At 36.4% G+C, this 16,039-nt stretch overlaps 1 protein-coding gene across 1 annotated transcript in view; it reads left to right on the top strand.

Moving 5' to 3' along the window:
* Window positions 1-16,039, top strand: part of LOC144440928 (superkiller complex protein 2-like) — a 29,634-nt gene that overhangs the window by 808 nt on the left and 12,787 nt on the right. Inside the window, exons 2-18 of the mRNA XM_078130394.1 lie at window positions 865-983; window positions 2,067-2,167; window positions 2,937-3,054; window positions 3,635-3,749; window positions 4,702-4,773; window positions 5,382-5,656; window positions 5,873-6,016; window positions 7,335-7,480; window positions 8,017-8,163; window positions 8,696-8,780; window positions 9,461-9,567; window positions 10,230-10,376; window positions 11,560-11,653; window positions 12,260-12,472; window positions 13,521-13,631; window positions 14,176-14,406; window positions 15,172-15,447. Coding sequence (XP_077986520.1) covers window positions 865-983; window positions 2,067-2,167; window positions 2,937-3,054; window positions 3,635-3,749; window positions 4,702-4,773; window positions 5,382-5,656; window positions 5,873-6,016; window positions 7,335-7,480; window positions 8,017-8,163; window positions 8,696-8,780; window positions 9,461-9,567; window positions 10,230-10,376; window positions 11,560-11,653; window positions 12,260-12,472; window positions 13,521-13,631; window positions 14,176-14,406; window positions 15,172-15,447 — 2,501 coding nt within the window. The remainder of the gene's footprint in view (window positions 1-864; window positions 984-2,066; window positions 2,168-2,936; window positions 3,055-3,634; window positions 3,750-4,701; window positions 4,774-5,381; window positions 5,657-5,872; window positions 6,017-7,334; window positions 7,481-8,016; window positions 8,164-8,695; window positions 8,781-9,460; window positions 9,568-10,229; window positions 10,377-11,559; window positions 11,654-12,259; window positions 12,473-13,520; window positions 13,632-14,175; window positions 14,407-15,171; window positions 15,448-16,039) is intronic.

Genomic DNA, 16,039 nt, shown 5'->3' on the forward strand with positions numbered 1-16,039 from the left:
AGTAGAGTACTGTGAATAAGTTTGCAAGTTTCTAGAGAGCTGCCCTATTGAGTGAGACTATATTCAAACCAACATCCATTCAATAGCTTACATTGTATCCCTGTTACATCAACATACAGTGTATCGCAAGAATAGTTGTTTTGTTTCAAGTGTCTATCTTAGTAAACTACATTTTTTGTAAAGCCCTTGATTACCAGGGTTGTATTATTCCAACTACATATTTTATCATGCCCAATAAATTAAAGAAAGTTCATAAAGCATCAGTACATGTATGATCAAAAAAAATAATAATAGTAATTATCATTTCAGTACAGATACCAGTGTTTTAGGGTGGTATTGGTAAACCCTGGTAAAATCCCCCTTAGTAACCCTGTCATTTTACCAGGGTTCCCTACCAGTGGTTTTGTTAAGGGTGGTAAACAGGTAAAATCTACCTTAGTAACCCTGTCATTTTACCAGGGTTCCCTACCAGTGGTTTTGTTAAGGGTGGTAAACAGGTAAAATCTACCTTAGTAACCCTGTCATTTTACCAGGGTTCCCTACCAGTGGTTTTGTTAAGGGTGGTAAACAGGTAAAATCTACCTGAGTAACCCTGTCATTTTACCGGGGTTCCCTACCAAAATTATGGTATAATACATTGGAGACTATGCCAGTTTTACCATATTCCCCTTTTTTGTTACCAGGGTTCCCAAACCTTAGCGAAAAAAGTGCAGATACAGAGTCAAAATCACCAGTCAGCTAACAGACTTCGATAACATCTGAACATTTGCTTCTTAGTTCTAAGTGCATGCATATTAGTGTAATGTAAAAATCTTTAGAATATTTTATATGTATGAATAACTATTTAAATTCTCTATACAACAGAGTTGCCATCAAGAGACCCTGATGTCAATCCTTGGTTTTCACTGCTACAAGTTGGAACGATTGGTGATGTAGAAGTTGTACCAGAAAGTCATGAAAAACCTAACTTATTTCTATCAACAGTAAGTCTACAGTGATATTCATATGTGCACAAGCCAAGTTGAATAAAAAATATGGAATTTATAGATATATAGTACCGTGGTCGTTCTACATCACTACAATGTGTGTCTACATCACTGGTTCAGTGGTGTTCAAAATATGAGTCAAAACGTTTAAACTTGCCATTTCTTTCCTTTGTTTTTCTTTAATGTTACTGACGCTGATATAATTATACTGTATGTTTTTCTTCATTAGCCAGAAAATACTTGTGTCCTAAGGGGACCTTAATGACTTGCAGTGACAAGGGCCCCTTAGGCCACTTGTATTTTGTTGACTAAAGAAAATAAATATTGGAGAATAAAATATAATTATACCATGCACAAGCTTAGTTATTGTTGTCCCTGTTGTTCTATGCCATGACAACCCATTACCTGTTTCTATGACAACCCATTACCCTTTTGTATGTCATTGGTTCTGTAGTGCTTGAACTATGGAGTCAAAACATTCAAATCACCAATATTGAATACTTATCCCAAAATTTCATAAATTGTCCTTCAAGATGAATAATTATATTATTCATTAATATTTTTATTCATTCAACCAGAAAATACTTGTGACTAAAGAGTTGGTCACTAGTACTTGTCTAGCGACTCATTGTGACAATGTCCCTTAATATTTTCCTTGGCTGTATAAAGAAAAACATTTTGGAATAATATCTAAATCTACCAATTATCTCAATTTATCATAACTAAATCTTTTGTATTTAGTGACTCATTGCGACAACGACAACACCCCTGTTGTCGGTAATGTATGCCGTGATTTGGCGCCTTCACACATCGGTGGTGAGGGCGGAACGTCATGACGTATCTTACAGTCTGCCCTAAGGTCACAAATAGTTTCCTTGGCTGTACAAAGAAAAATATTGTTGAATAATATCTAAAATTGCTCCACTAATTACCTCAATAAATAACACATGATATTATAAGTATTTATCATAAGTAATCTTTCATATTTAGATATCAAATGGTGCTTACACTCATCCAAAATGGTTTCCTTGTTTTTATTAATGAAAATTAAGACAGAAATTATTTGACTTTTACTTCTAGGTACCACATGGATTACCACCAATACTTAGTGATATTAAAGATGATTTGGAGAAATATCTGACATGTCCTGAAGACCTGATAGTGTCCCAGAATGGCCAGAAGTAAGTTTACAATTACAGTAAATAGTGGCCTAAGACTTATATCTACTTCTCTATTACTCAAGCATATCTCTACTTTTTCCTCATCAAGACCAAGGGTACTAGCAATTATAGTAAAAAATGTTCATCAGCGTGGTAGATCAAAGGATGGTTATTGCACAAAAGCAGTTCTAAGGTTTTAGCATTAAAATTAAGCTTTCAGTCTGTCTTGGTTTGACAATCCTCATATCATCAGAATGACAAATTTCATAGTTACAGCTCACCACTAGGTGGCGGTATGATCAGCCAATTGTAGATGTTAGGTAGTTTGTTGTCCATACGTCGTCCCCCCCCCCACCCCAACTCTAACGATATAGGGATTGTAGCATCTGATGTTGATAGCCTCTCTGATTTCGTGCCAGTCGATGTTATGATTATAGCTACGAGAGTGTTCAGCTGAAGCCATTGTTACAGTTTGCCCTCACAGATTTACGATATTCACTGATCATCGTTTTCAGTTCGCCATTGTACCACTTGATCACAGTCCTTACAAGGTACCTTATATATATATATATATATATATATATATATGTCAACCCACAGCAAAGTTCAGGCATTGTGCCATCCTTGGATGAGATTAATAGAGTGTGTCATAGAGTGGTATGTGGTATGAATGCCACTGAGATGTATCTGAGATACTGTAGGGTTGACATCAATATAGGAGGCAAATAGAAAATTGAGATGTTTTCATAATTATTTACACACTAAGACTTTTATCATTCTATTGTGACAGATTTTGGCCAAGAGAACCGTGTGTTGATAACTTGTACCATACAGACAACTGTCCAGTACAGACTACCTTACAGGTACAGAGAAAACCAACAACTGGTGAATTACTGGGGTATGATGAGGTAAGGAGTTAGGTTTATTATAGTGAATATATCGACTGTCCCCCTCCCCCTCCCTACTCTCCCCCCTCCCAAATTATTTGAATACAATCCATGTCATGTTCAAGGGTTTTCAGTAAAAGACAGGAGAACATCAAAGTATGGGGTGGTGGTGGTGGTGGTGGTGGGGGTCGGGGTTCTAAAGAAATTGATGTGCATTACTGGCATGTCAAATTAGCATAGAGAGTGCATTTATAATATGACAAAAGTGTTGTTTGGTGCATCAAGTAAAGATGTTAGAATGTACTTACTGTAAATATGTGTATAAATGCTTCAAATTTCGCCTATGTCTGAGAAAAAGAAGACACTATAAATGTTACAGGCATGTTATGTTTGCATTTGTTTCAATGTATTTAATTTTTTACTAAGAGTATAGACATACTCAGTTACTGTGAATTCTCACTATCCCATCATGCATTGCTATACAGAATATTCGACATATTTCTAGAACACGAGCAAAGCCTATGTGTGTTGTAGTGTTTGATCACTCACAGGGGTATTACCCAATTTTATGTTAATTAATGTTGACCTTTGACTTTTGTAGGTTGAGGTATCAGATACAGGCATTTCGGCTAAAAATTCTACCTCCCTTGCAAGACCACCTGGTCCACTTACAGAGGCTGTCAGGGGAAGCTCCACTAATTTTCCATTCTGGCCAGGTATGTATGAAAAGATCATTTTTATTGTTGTTTAGCTAAACTGTGTGTGTGAACCTGTCACGTGTTTTACACAATCTGACCTGACCTGACCTGACCTGACCTGACCTGACCTTGTGACAAATTGTCTGTAATGGATTGCATGATTCATAGTTTTTAACCAAACTCTGTGGTTCATTTGACCTGATATGACCCATTGCAACTTAGCTGACCAAAGCTTTTGTACCATGCAAAAAGCTTTTGTAATTCACACGACCGTGTATGACCCAAGTGAAATGATTGACCTAGAATGACCCAGGTGAACTGATTGACCTTGTATGACCCAAGTGAACTGATTGACCTTGTATGACCCAAGTAAATTAGGTTGACCTTGTATGACCCAAGTGAAATGATTGACCTTGTATGACCCAAGTAAACTGATTGACCTAGAATGACCCAGGTGAACTGATTGACCTAGAATGACCCAGGTGAACTGATTGACCTTGTATGACCCAAGTAAACTGATTGACCTTGTATGACCCAAGTAAACTGATTGACCTTGTATGACCCAAGTGAACTGATTGACCTTGTATGACCCAAGTGAACTGATTGACCTTGTATGACCCAAGTAAATTAGGTTGACCTGGTATGACCTGAGTGAGTTTACCTATATACATGTATGTGATCCATGTGACCTGACATTATTATTATTATTATTATAAAATATCTTTATTCAGGGTAAAACTCAATAAGCATTACAAAAAACACAAGGCATTGAAGGGTCGCCTTCTTTGAATTGAGGCCCTCATACATCAAATCAACAATCATGCAAAAGTCCACTATAGTCTAACAAATTTTAAAATATATTAAAACATTGTTTTTAAAAATACATTGTGACCCATGACCCAGTAAGTGATATAGGTTGCATTCTATTCATTAGACAAGATGAACTTTGTCAATTTGTCATACATTTCAGGTGGAATGGATGAACCATCCATGGATGTTATTCAGACATCACTAGAGATGGAAGCTATTGACTGGGAACATGGTGAGTATGTTGATAGATAGAAGAAATAAAGACTTACAATTGTGCTAGTCTATGAAACATTGCAACAGTCTAAGTTATTGAGTTTAACTTCTTTTTGCACCAAAATTGAAAATTAGCTCACCAAAGCTTTCGCCAGGTATCCACCATGGCTTTGTCAGTGTTTTCTGAAATCACGACACATGCATGAATTCAGACAATTGTCCCAAATTCTCAGAAGTTGGTAACGTCCTCCATCACGGTTCATGGATCTTAGCTATCTGGTCAACTGATATATATTCAATACCTTACAAGTGGTATACCTTATTTTCAGTAGGAAACTGGAACAGTAACAATAGAATGATTTCAGTAGGAAGAATACGGGAATGGAGGCAGATTTGATAAAGATTTAGACCAATATGTGGGAGACAGGGGCATTTTTATATCTCTAAAACAGCCTTGTTGACCACTAGACAAATAACAATAGCATGAATTGTCTATCATACAAGACATTTCTAATACAGACTATTTTCAGATGAATATCTCCTTGTCCAATATTGTTAGTTTTAACATGAGATACCACTAGGGCTTTTCTAGAGCTTGTAAAATAATATCGTGTTGCTGTGTCCCAGATCTAGAAACAGTACCTCCAGGATTTGAAGTAGGAATGACGTTTGAGGAAGAAAAACTGGATGAGAAAGAAAGTCCGCAGGAAAGTGAAGTCGATGTAAAGAGTGGAAATGTACTGACTTTACTTGATATCATGGGAGGAGTAGATGATCTTGATTTGATGGACGGAGATGATGATGATGAAGAAGATGAGGTGGAGAAAGATAACGTGAAAGATGGAGATGGAGATGAGAGTACAAAAATACATAGAAGTGAAAGCCTGGAAAATATGCTTGTGGTAAGAATCTTACTTAAAAGTGGATGCATGGATGAGAATTTGTTACTTAATTGGGATGGGGGGGGGGGGTCTGGTAAACGCTGCCATAAAGAGGCTAGTGGTCTACGATGGTGACACAAACCTGTCGCACACAGAGACACTGGTGTTGCATACACTAAATGTTTTGGTTCTATATGGTTATATGCTAAATTTTGTTCTACTATTTTCACCAACTAGAATGGAGAAGTAAAGGATGCTGAGGGGGTATTAGCAGTACCTGCAAAAACTGCTAAACCACCAGAGGAACAGTGGGCTGTTCATGTAGATGTGTCAACTCCTGTTGGGGATTTCTATAAAAGAATTCCAGATCCGGCTTACAAGGTAAAGCACTAAGTTGTAGCTTCCCTCTGGAAGATTAGCTGTATTATTATATACATGAGTACCAGAGATTACTTGTACTGTTGTGTGCACCTCCCAGTGTTATTGCACTGCAGTGCACAAAGGAAACTTTTATTGCATACCTGTATGCAAATGATATGCAAATGAGGGTGCAATCATTCCTTGTACACAACAATGCCTGATTGCACAGTATCATTTTTACAGAAATTTCCTGTTTTGGATAAACATGTAATTGTAACAGAACCCAATTCTGCGCGAGTTCCTATGTGGGTACGAGGGGATATTTGCACTCATGCTTGCAGTGTTTTCTACTGCACTTTCACTCGCTATACACAGAAAGTACGACCACAGAGAACAGTTTCAAGCACTCGTGCAAATACCCCAAGTACGTATGCCACACTTGCACTCATGTGGAATGAGGTTCTGTCATATTAACTCAATAAGTTTGTTGACTTGAAATTAAGTTTAGTGTTATTATAGTTTATTACATTCTGCTTTTGAGCCAACATACATGTTGTACTAGAGGTGGGTACCACAGGAAGTAAGAAACATGGTTTGTGATGCCATTACTTTGAGATTTGATGAGCCAGCTTTTTCAAAGTATCTCAAACAAAAATGAATAGATGGTGATAAATTACAATGTACTATAATTGGTTTTCAAGTTTCCTGTTCATTTAAATAATAGAATTAAAGGCTGTCTATGCAGAGTTGGAAATGAGTACCAGTAATCTATTTTTTTTAAAACTTTTTAAAATTCATTTATTCCCAGAAATATGAATATATTAAATATTGAAAGGGGGTTAGAGGTAGTTAACTAGCAAGTAATTAAGTCCAACCGCTGTAAACATATTTTTAAATTTAGACAAAATACAATTTCTGGGCTCTCAAAAACTTGACCAAACTATCCAAACCACCTGAATAAACAATATCTTTCAAGGTAAAAGATTATGAAATGATACCATGGGGCATTTTATGCATACTACGTCATTCTGAACTTTACATGGTCCTTTTGTGAGTGTTAGTACCCCCCCCCCCCCCCACACACACACACACACTCTCTCTCTCTCTCTCTCTCTCTCTCTCTCTCTCTCTCTCTCTCTCTCTCTCTCTCTCTCTCTCTCTCTCTCTCTCTATCTCTCTCTCTCTCTCTCTCTCTCTCTCTTTCTCTCTCTCTCTCTCTCTCTCTCTCTCTCTCTCTCTCTCTCTCTCTCTCTCTCTCTCTCTCTCTCTCTCTCTCTCTCTCTCTCTCTCAAATACGAGAGATAAATTTGATAATTTACTCATCATCCTTTCATTGCAGTGGCCTTTTGAACTTGATGTCTTCCAAAAACAAGCAATTTTACACTTAGAAAACCATGAGAGTGTATTTGTAGCTGCCCATACCTCAGCTGGTAAAACAGTGGTTGCAGAGTACGCTATTGCACTGTCAGCTAAACATATGACAAGGTAAGGCTGGAAGAGTTTCACTTTATAGGAAATACAATTCTATTGATGTCTTTGTTGTGTTGACATAATACAGAACTATAGCGATATGTTTTGAAAAAGAAATTGGGCAAATATAAGAGCTGCGATGGTTATTACCTGAACCAGTGTGGTGTTAACATCAGACTAGTTACTTATAATAGTTATATTTATCAGGATGACACAAGGCTAGCAAATTGGGAAATTATGGTTTTTCTTTAAGTGTACTGTGTAAGTGTAAACACACCCTTCTTGCTTTCAGTTTGTCATAGTAGTATAGGATTTCTTTGAAACTTTTAATATTGAAAACATCCTAAAACTATAACATGTCCTTAGTGTCATTTCTCTGTGAGTGTTGAATATTTTACTGCCCTACCGGTACTTGTCACTATGAACCTGTCCCTCCCTTAAAGTTAGGTAGGTATTCAAAGTGCACTACATGTAGTTAAAATGCGCTGGTTTACACAGGGCTAATGTACATTGTTTGTATAATATTATGCCTTGTACTTTTTGATTGGCAGGACAGTATACACCTCCCCTATCAAAGCACTGTCTAATCAGAAATTCCGAGATTTCAAGACAACATTTAATGACGTTGGTTTATTGACTGGTGATGTCCAAATACGTCCTGAAGCATCATGTCTTATCATGACAACTGAAATCCTCAGGTCAGTTAACCATAAAACCCCAGGTAACTGTAAATGTGACTTTTCTTGATATGTGCTTGTTAAAAAATACAACAAAGTTGTATATTGTAAACAATCTGATTGGCTGAATTAACTAGTGTCTACAAGTACAGTCAGTGAGGAGGAAATGGTATGTGTGCGCCTGGAGCTCTTTGGCGAACAGGCGCATTATAAATTTGCTTAATTGTTATTATTATAATGACATGTATAATCTGTGTGTGTGTGTGTGTGTGTTTTGAAATGTGCATATGTATGTGTATGCATGTTCATGCTTTGTGTGTATGTATGTGTGTGTTTGTGTGCATGTATCACTACATGTGTGTTACTTTGTGCACTACTCGCATGTAATGTGTGTGGAGTGCACATGTGTGTGTATGTATGTATGAAAGAATGAAAGTGAATGAATGAATGATGATATGACAGAACTTTATATAGCTACTCTTTCCAGTTCACCATGACTGACTTTAAATTAATGACTGTGACTATAGTAACCCTTTTGCATTTATTGTTACAGGTCTATGCTGTATAATGGATCGGATGTCATCCGTGATTTGGAGTGGGTTATATTTGATGAAGTACATTACATTAATGATGCAGAGGTAAAAAAAGTCTTACCACACAGACACTAAATATTTATTCAACTATAAACAATGATTTACATATATTTGGCCATTTTAAAAATTCATCAGTCAAAAAATACAATATCGACAGCAAGAAACAATATGTGGTTTTCAGATTGTGGTTGTGAAAATTTCAACAAGGGCGTATATATGTATTTTATGGTGAAATACAACAGAAATACCGAAGGCTCGCTGAAAGACTGTACATATCGTACACATTTTATGTTCCGCAAGAACAATTAAGATGAATAAGAAACAGGCTTCCCACAGACCATACAAATATAAACAACACCACACTCCTGCCAACAAGAAAGCAAGTGTACTGTGTGTACACACATGTCACCATGGAGAACCATGCAAGCAGACTCAAATTCTTGCTATCGTCAAAACATCTGTGTATCATGAAGTTAAGGGTCTGATGGTATTGCTTATATTTGTAATGAGTGGGCTGTGGGAAGTCTGCTTCTTACATGTATCTATCTAAATTGTTCTTTAGGGAACATAAAATGAATATGATATGCACGGTACGTCTTTTGACGACCCTTTGATATTTCTGCTGTAAGAACGTTTTGAAAAAATTTATGGGATTTTGGCATAGGCATTTCATATGAAGATGCAACATACTAAAAACTACATTGACAATTGATGATTTTCACCAGAGAGGAGTGGTATGGGAAGAAGTATTGATAATGTTACCAGACCATGTCAATCTTATCTTACTGAGTGCTACAGTTCCTAATACAATGGAATTTGCAGACTGGATTGGGTGAGAACTTTACACTATCAATAGTTAACTTTCATGACCTTTGTGTGACCCTGAACTACAATATAGTATATCAGGTGACAGTTTTGAATAAATTTACATCTAATTATAAGCAGCCATGCATCTTACTGCTGTATCCCTCTTCAACAAAACCTCTTCCAAGAACAAAACTTTGTGCATTTTTACTGACTTCTGCCAAGGCACAAATCAACATGGTGATACTAGATTAATGTTATGATGTATTGAAGTGATGATACGGATGAGGATTGAGTATTTATTTTAGAAATAAAATCATGGTTTCCTACTTAAAATATCGATGTGAAACAACATTGACTGAGCCTGTGCTTGTAACTCAATACATCAAAACAGCTAAAAAGTGTGTAAAAAGTTTGTTATTGTACGTACAATAACAAACATTATACACATTAATTAATCTTTTGCAATTTATTGTGAAACAAAAAAGGACTTGACATAAATACCTCCTCGGGCCATATGGCAACTGTAAGTATTTGATATTATAAAATGTTTTTTTTCAAGCTGAACCATAGACCCTACATGACAGTGTAGGCTCAATCTATGGCTGAGCCATGGATGTATTAGTGAGCACTAGCTAATACATCCATGGCTGAAGTAATTGAAATTGACTGTGACATTGATTTTGACAGACGAACCAAAAGGAAAAAGATCTTTGTTATCAGTACTTTGAAGAGACCAGTCCCACTGGAACACTTCCTGTACACTGGGAACAGTAACAAAACAAGCAAGGAGAAATTCCTTATTGTTGATTCCAACAGACAGTTTCTGACAAGAGGGTAAGTAAAATCATGTAATCGTAGTCAGTGGGGGTGGATAGGTTGAATAGAAGGGCTCCCTCTAGAGGTGAGTTTAGAAATGACAATGACTGGTTCTTGATAAACAAAGGCTACAGATAGGTGTTCATCTTTCAATGTCTCCAGAAGAAAGTTGAACACATAAACCTGGATTATATTCTATTATAATTTATGTTAATTTTTTGCACATATCATGGCTGAAATACTACCATATCTAATGAGTAATTGCAGACTTGGAAGAAGAGTGAAAATTCATAAAAAGTAAAATGTCAGTTAGGATAGTTGAAATAGTAGCGTTAGTCCTACAAGACTACAGGTAGGCTACACCCAGTTAGGATAGCTGAAATAGTGGCGTTAGTCCTACAAGACTACAGGTAGGCTATAGTTAGGATAGCTGAAATAGTAGTGTTAGTCCTTCAAGTCTACAGGTAGGCTATAGTTAGGATAGCTGAAATAGTGGCGTTTGTCCTTCAAGTCTACAGGTAGGCTATAGTTAGGATAGCTGAAATAGTAGTGTTTGTCCATCAAGTCTACAGGTAGGCTATAGTTAGGATAGCTGAAATAGTAGTGTTTGTCCATCAAGTCTACAGGTAGGCTATAGTTAGGATAGCTGAAATAGTAGTGTTTGTCCATCAAGACTACAGGTAGGCTATAGTTAGGATAGCTGAAATAGTAGTGTTTGTCCATCAAGACTACAGGTAGGCTATAGTTAGGATAGCTGAAATAGTAGTGTTTGTCCATCAAGACTACAGGTAGGCTATAGTTAGGATAGCTGAAATAGTAGTGTTAGTCCTACAAGACTACAGGTAGGCTATAGTTAGGATAACTGAAATAGTGGCGTTAGTCCTTCAAGACTACAGGAAGGCTATAGTTAGGATAGCTGAAATAGTAGTGTTTGTCCTTCAAGTCTACAGGTAGGCTATAGTTAGGATAGCTGAAATAGTAGTGTTTGTCCATCAAGTCTACAGGTAGGCTACAGTTAGGATAGCTGAAATAGTGGCGTTAGTCCTACAAGACTACAGGTAGGCATGTTAACTACAGTTTGTGACATGGAAAGGGGGGTGGGTCATTTAGTACATTTCATCAACCATATCATTAATGACTCCAACTGTATTTTACACTAATAATATTAGTATTAATGTTACTGAGTAATGTCTACCTGTAGCTATCAGAAGGCCATTGATGCCAAAAAAGAGAGAGCTAGTAAAGGCAGTGGAGCCTATGGTGCTAAAGGTACAAGACAAGGAAACCCACACCAGGTAAATGGGTAATATATTCTGTATTCAAATAGTGGGATTGTAATATGTTCAGTGTTGGGGAGACAGAGCTACAAGACAAGGACTCCCACATCAGCTATAATCGTCATCTAATGGACAATCTGTACGAGATCCTCTAGAGGGGGAGTGGGGGTCGGGGTGGGGGTGCATTCCTTCTTTCTAAGTACAAAGTAAGTTACAACCATAGGTAAAACTATTGTCTATTCAAGTACTTGATCCTGATATTAGATCTGAATTTGGTAATAGGTAAGGGACACAAGGAAGGACAAAGAATCTCATATTAATTCAAATTATTGTTTTGCTCAAGTACTGTGATTTTGATAGTTTTTGATGTTGGTGGGTGTGTGTGTGGGGGGGGGGGGGGGTACAAGACAGGGTTTCTTCAAACAAACCCACCCACCACTATCACTGTAACTTCAGAAAAACAAACATTCCAAAAATTAATCAGCATATTAATCTTTAGAAAATCTATTGGCTTTCTGAAAATGTTTTTTTTTCAACTATATTTTGAAGCAAAGGAAATGCATATACTGTAACACTATCAGTAAAATTGATATAAATGTAAATATTTTTTTATTTTCAATCCAGGAGAAAGGTGTCTGGTTATCACTGGTGGATATGCTGAAGAAGACAGATGGATTACCAGTGGTTGTCTTTACATTCTCAAAGAAAAAATGTGATAGCAATGCTAGTCAGCTAACAAGTCTAGACCTAACAACTTCCAGTGAAAAAAGTGAAATTCATGTATTCATTCATAAATCTGTACAGAGGTTGAAAGAAGTAGACAGAAAACTACCACAGGTAAAGTTTTAGTTAGTCTTATAGCAGACAGAAAACTACCACAGGTAAAGTTTTAGTTAGTCTGAGCAGACAGTAAACTACCACAGGTAAAGATTTAGTTAGATGTGAAGGTTTGAAATTTTGTGTTCTCTTGAGTGCAAAGTTACATCACTTTCTCAGACAGATGTAGCCTGTTTACTTTGTTGTTGTGTTACATTAGGAGCTGTTGTCCTAGTTGGTTTTGAGGGCTAGGGGTTAGGACAACAGCTACCAATGTAAACACAACAGCACAGTACACACGCTAAGACAGTACAAGCATTCCATAGTAAAACTCTTTCTTTCAAAACATATACCATGATGATATGTGTGAATGAATACTAAAATTTTCACCAATACACTCAACATAATTTGACAAACTGAGAGGTTTTGACTGCACACGTACTGTCAAATCTTGTTCACTCGACAATAGATGTAGTCTGGATGCCAACAGGGTCTCTAACTAAACCATGTCTGGTCAAAATCCATCAATCAGCACAAAAAGGTTGTATTGTGAGTGGAGGTGTAGATCATAACGATACCATACAGGAACTAGACTGTAATAGATAGGACTGTTCAAGTTGTGATCACGCCACAAGGTTGTGTGTATATGGTTAAAGATTTAGTACTCATGAGTCTACCACAACAGTTTAAAACAGTTGAATTTCCACCGATGTGACATGACTTGTTTCCTGCCACAATGCCACATTTCCCACATGGCCACATTCTTGTTCATTCTATACTGCATTTTTGCACAATTCTTTTTCTTCAAAGAATTTGACATGACTTTTGGAACTTTCCCCTTTTGATTTTATTTTTCAAATGTTTATGATTTTTTTTGCAAACCATCATCGACCCAACTCTACCTTCATAAATAAATTAACAGAATTTATTGACTATTTTTTCTCAGTTGCATCAAATTTAACAGTATCCCAAAACATGGTCATTATCATGCACTGTTGGATTTACTGGATAGACATTGAAATAGTTAGCATTCTTGTCATTTATTTATCGACGTGTTATAATTTTGTAGGTTCTTCACATGCAAGAACTTCTCAAGAGAGGTGTAGGAGTGCATCACAGTGGTATATTACCAATATTAAAAGAAGTTATTGAAATGCTTTTTCAGCGAGGGCTTGTAAAGGTAGGATTACATAATTGTGAAATAAGAAGCATGTAGGAGTCATGAATATGCATTGTTCACCTAATACATATTCATGTACATGTATGCTAAGACCCATTAGGCAACCCAATAATTTGTGCCTGATTTCTTACCATTAGTCAGGTATGTAAGGGTCCCGAACTTGACAAAGTGAGCGGAAAAGTGCTCAATGTTCACTTTGTTGAAAATGACCTTTTTTTTTTTTTTTCATGTGTGACTGTCTAGTTCAGGTAGTTATATTTTCCTTTGTTTTCCATATGGTCTCTGTGTTGTTGGTTTCTTCTAATCAAGTTTACAGCTATTACATATTGGAATAACAGTTTTATATTGTCTTTTTAAGTTGATGTCAGTTCTGTAATCACTACTTCTGACAAGGCTTCACAATTTTCGTGATTTTATTGTTTTTTCTCCAGTATGTAAAAAAAAGTTTGGGTCGGCAGTGAAAACTAAGTGGGGTCAGGTTGACCAGAAACAGTGTTTTTTTTAGGCCTAACTTTTCTTGATTTTTTAAATTAATTTCTTTCAGCTACTATTTGCTACTGAAACCTTTGCTATGGGAGTCAACATGCCTGCCAGGACTGTCGTCTTTGATTCTACAAGAAAACACGATGGAACTGGATTCCGGGACTTACTTCCAGGGGAATATATCCAAATGGCAGGAAGAGCCGGAAGAAGAGGTCTGGATACAACTGGAACTGTTATCATATTGTGTAAAGGAGATGTTCCTGAGATGGCTGACCTTCATAAAATGATGCTGGTCAGTTTATCATTACAAAGTCATTGAACTAAGGGTTGTACTGTGCATATCATACACATTTTATGTTCCCTAAGAACAATTTAGATAGATAAGAAACTGGCTTCTCACAGACCACTCAATACAAATGTAAACTGTCACATCATCTGACCCCTACTGATACACAGACACACACACATTGTCCTTGGAACAAACAAGCTATTGAAAGTTATTGCATTGCAGACACTGATCTTGACACATACAAGATTAGTGTATTGATTCAAAGTTACAAGTGATATGTGCTACACACACAGTGCCTGCTTGCTGACAACAGTTTGGTGTTGTTTATATTTGTAATTAGTGGTCTATGGGAAGCCTGTTTCTTATCTAAGGACATTGTTCTTGGGGAACATAAAATGTGTATGATTGATATGCACAGTTGTTTTGTGATCCCTCAATGTTTTAGTTTGTAAGTAAATAGCAAATAAACACTATTTGTGCATATTGTTTATTCCAAATTTATGGCTCATTCATATTCCACCCTGATGTTTGCAGGTGTCAGTTTTTCTAATTATTGAAAAACTTATTCTTCTGTACTTATTTCTGTATAACTTCATTTATGTTAACTTGTTTTTGTCTTCAAAATGGAACACATCTTGTAATAATATAACCTTATTTCAAGTACCAGAACTTCAGTTTAACCCTAATTGTATTTCATTGCTCCAAAGACAATTTGCATTTTAGTTGAAATATTATGTCTAACAGACGATGACTTTTTGTTGTATGCAGGGTAAACCCACAAAGTTGGAATCTCAGTTCAGACTAACATACAGTATGATTCTGAATCTCCTGAGAGTTGAGGCCCTGAGAGTAGAAGACATGATGAAGCGAAGCTTCTCAGAGTTCCACGCCCAGAAAGAGGTCAAAGGTCGTGAAAGGTCCCTGGAGGAGCTGAGTGAGAAGTTGAAAACAATGAAGGATATAGACTGTCAGCTATGCAGACCAGAGTTGGAAGAATATTACCTGATATGTTTGGGGTTACAGGAGTTGAAGTCAACACTAAGGGTAAGGTCAAAGTTGAATTTATACTCTGAGAGTTAGTGACAGTCTGTTGACTTTATTATGGAATTCATCTTTTATGTTGAGCCTGAAATAGCCAACTTTCTGTGAGGTGATTTGAAGGGTAGCAAACTGGTGAAAATTCAAAAAATCAAAATGTCAGTTCAAATAAGAAATATAGGTGTAGTCTACACGTAAGCTAGGGGCTGGGTAACCAAGACTAGATTATTTGTAGTTGTGGTAATACCACAGGGTGCTCAGGCTCAGTTAGTTTTGTTTACAAATAAATGCATACATACATACATACATACATACATACATACATACATACATACATACGTACATACGTACATACATACATACATACATACATACATACATACATACATACATACAAACATACATACATACATACATACATACGTACGTACGTACGTACGTACGTACGTATGTACGTACAAACAAACAAACAAGTAAACAAAAAAATAAAAAAAATAAAAAAGTAAACAAATAAATAAACAAACAAACAAACAAACAAACACAAACAAACAAACAAACAAACAAACTACCCGACACATGAGTAGATACATACATGAAT

The sequence above is a fragment of the Glandiceps talaboti genome, chromosome 10 (assembly GCF_964340395.1).
Source record: "Glandiceps talaboti chromosome 10, keGlaTala1.1, whole genome shotgun sequence".
In the NCBI taxonomy this organism is placed as follows: Eukaryota; Metazoa; Hemichordata; class Enteropneusta; family Spengelidae; genus Glandiceps; species Glandiceps talaboti.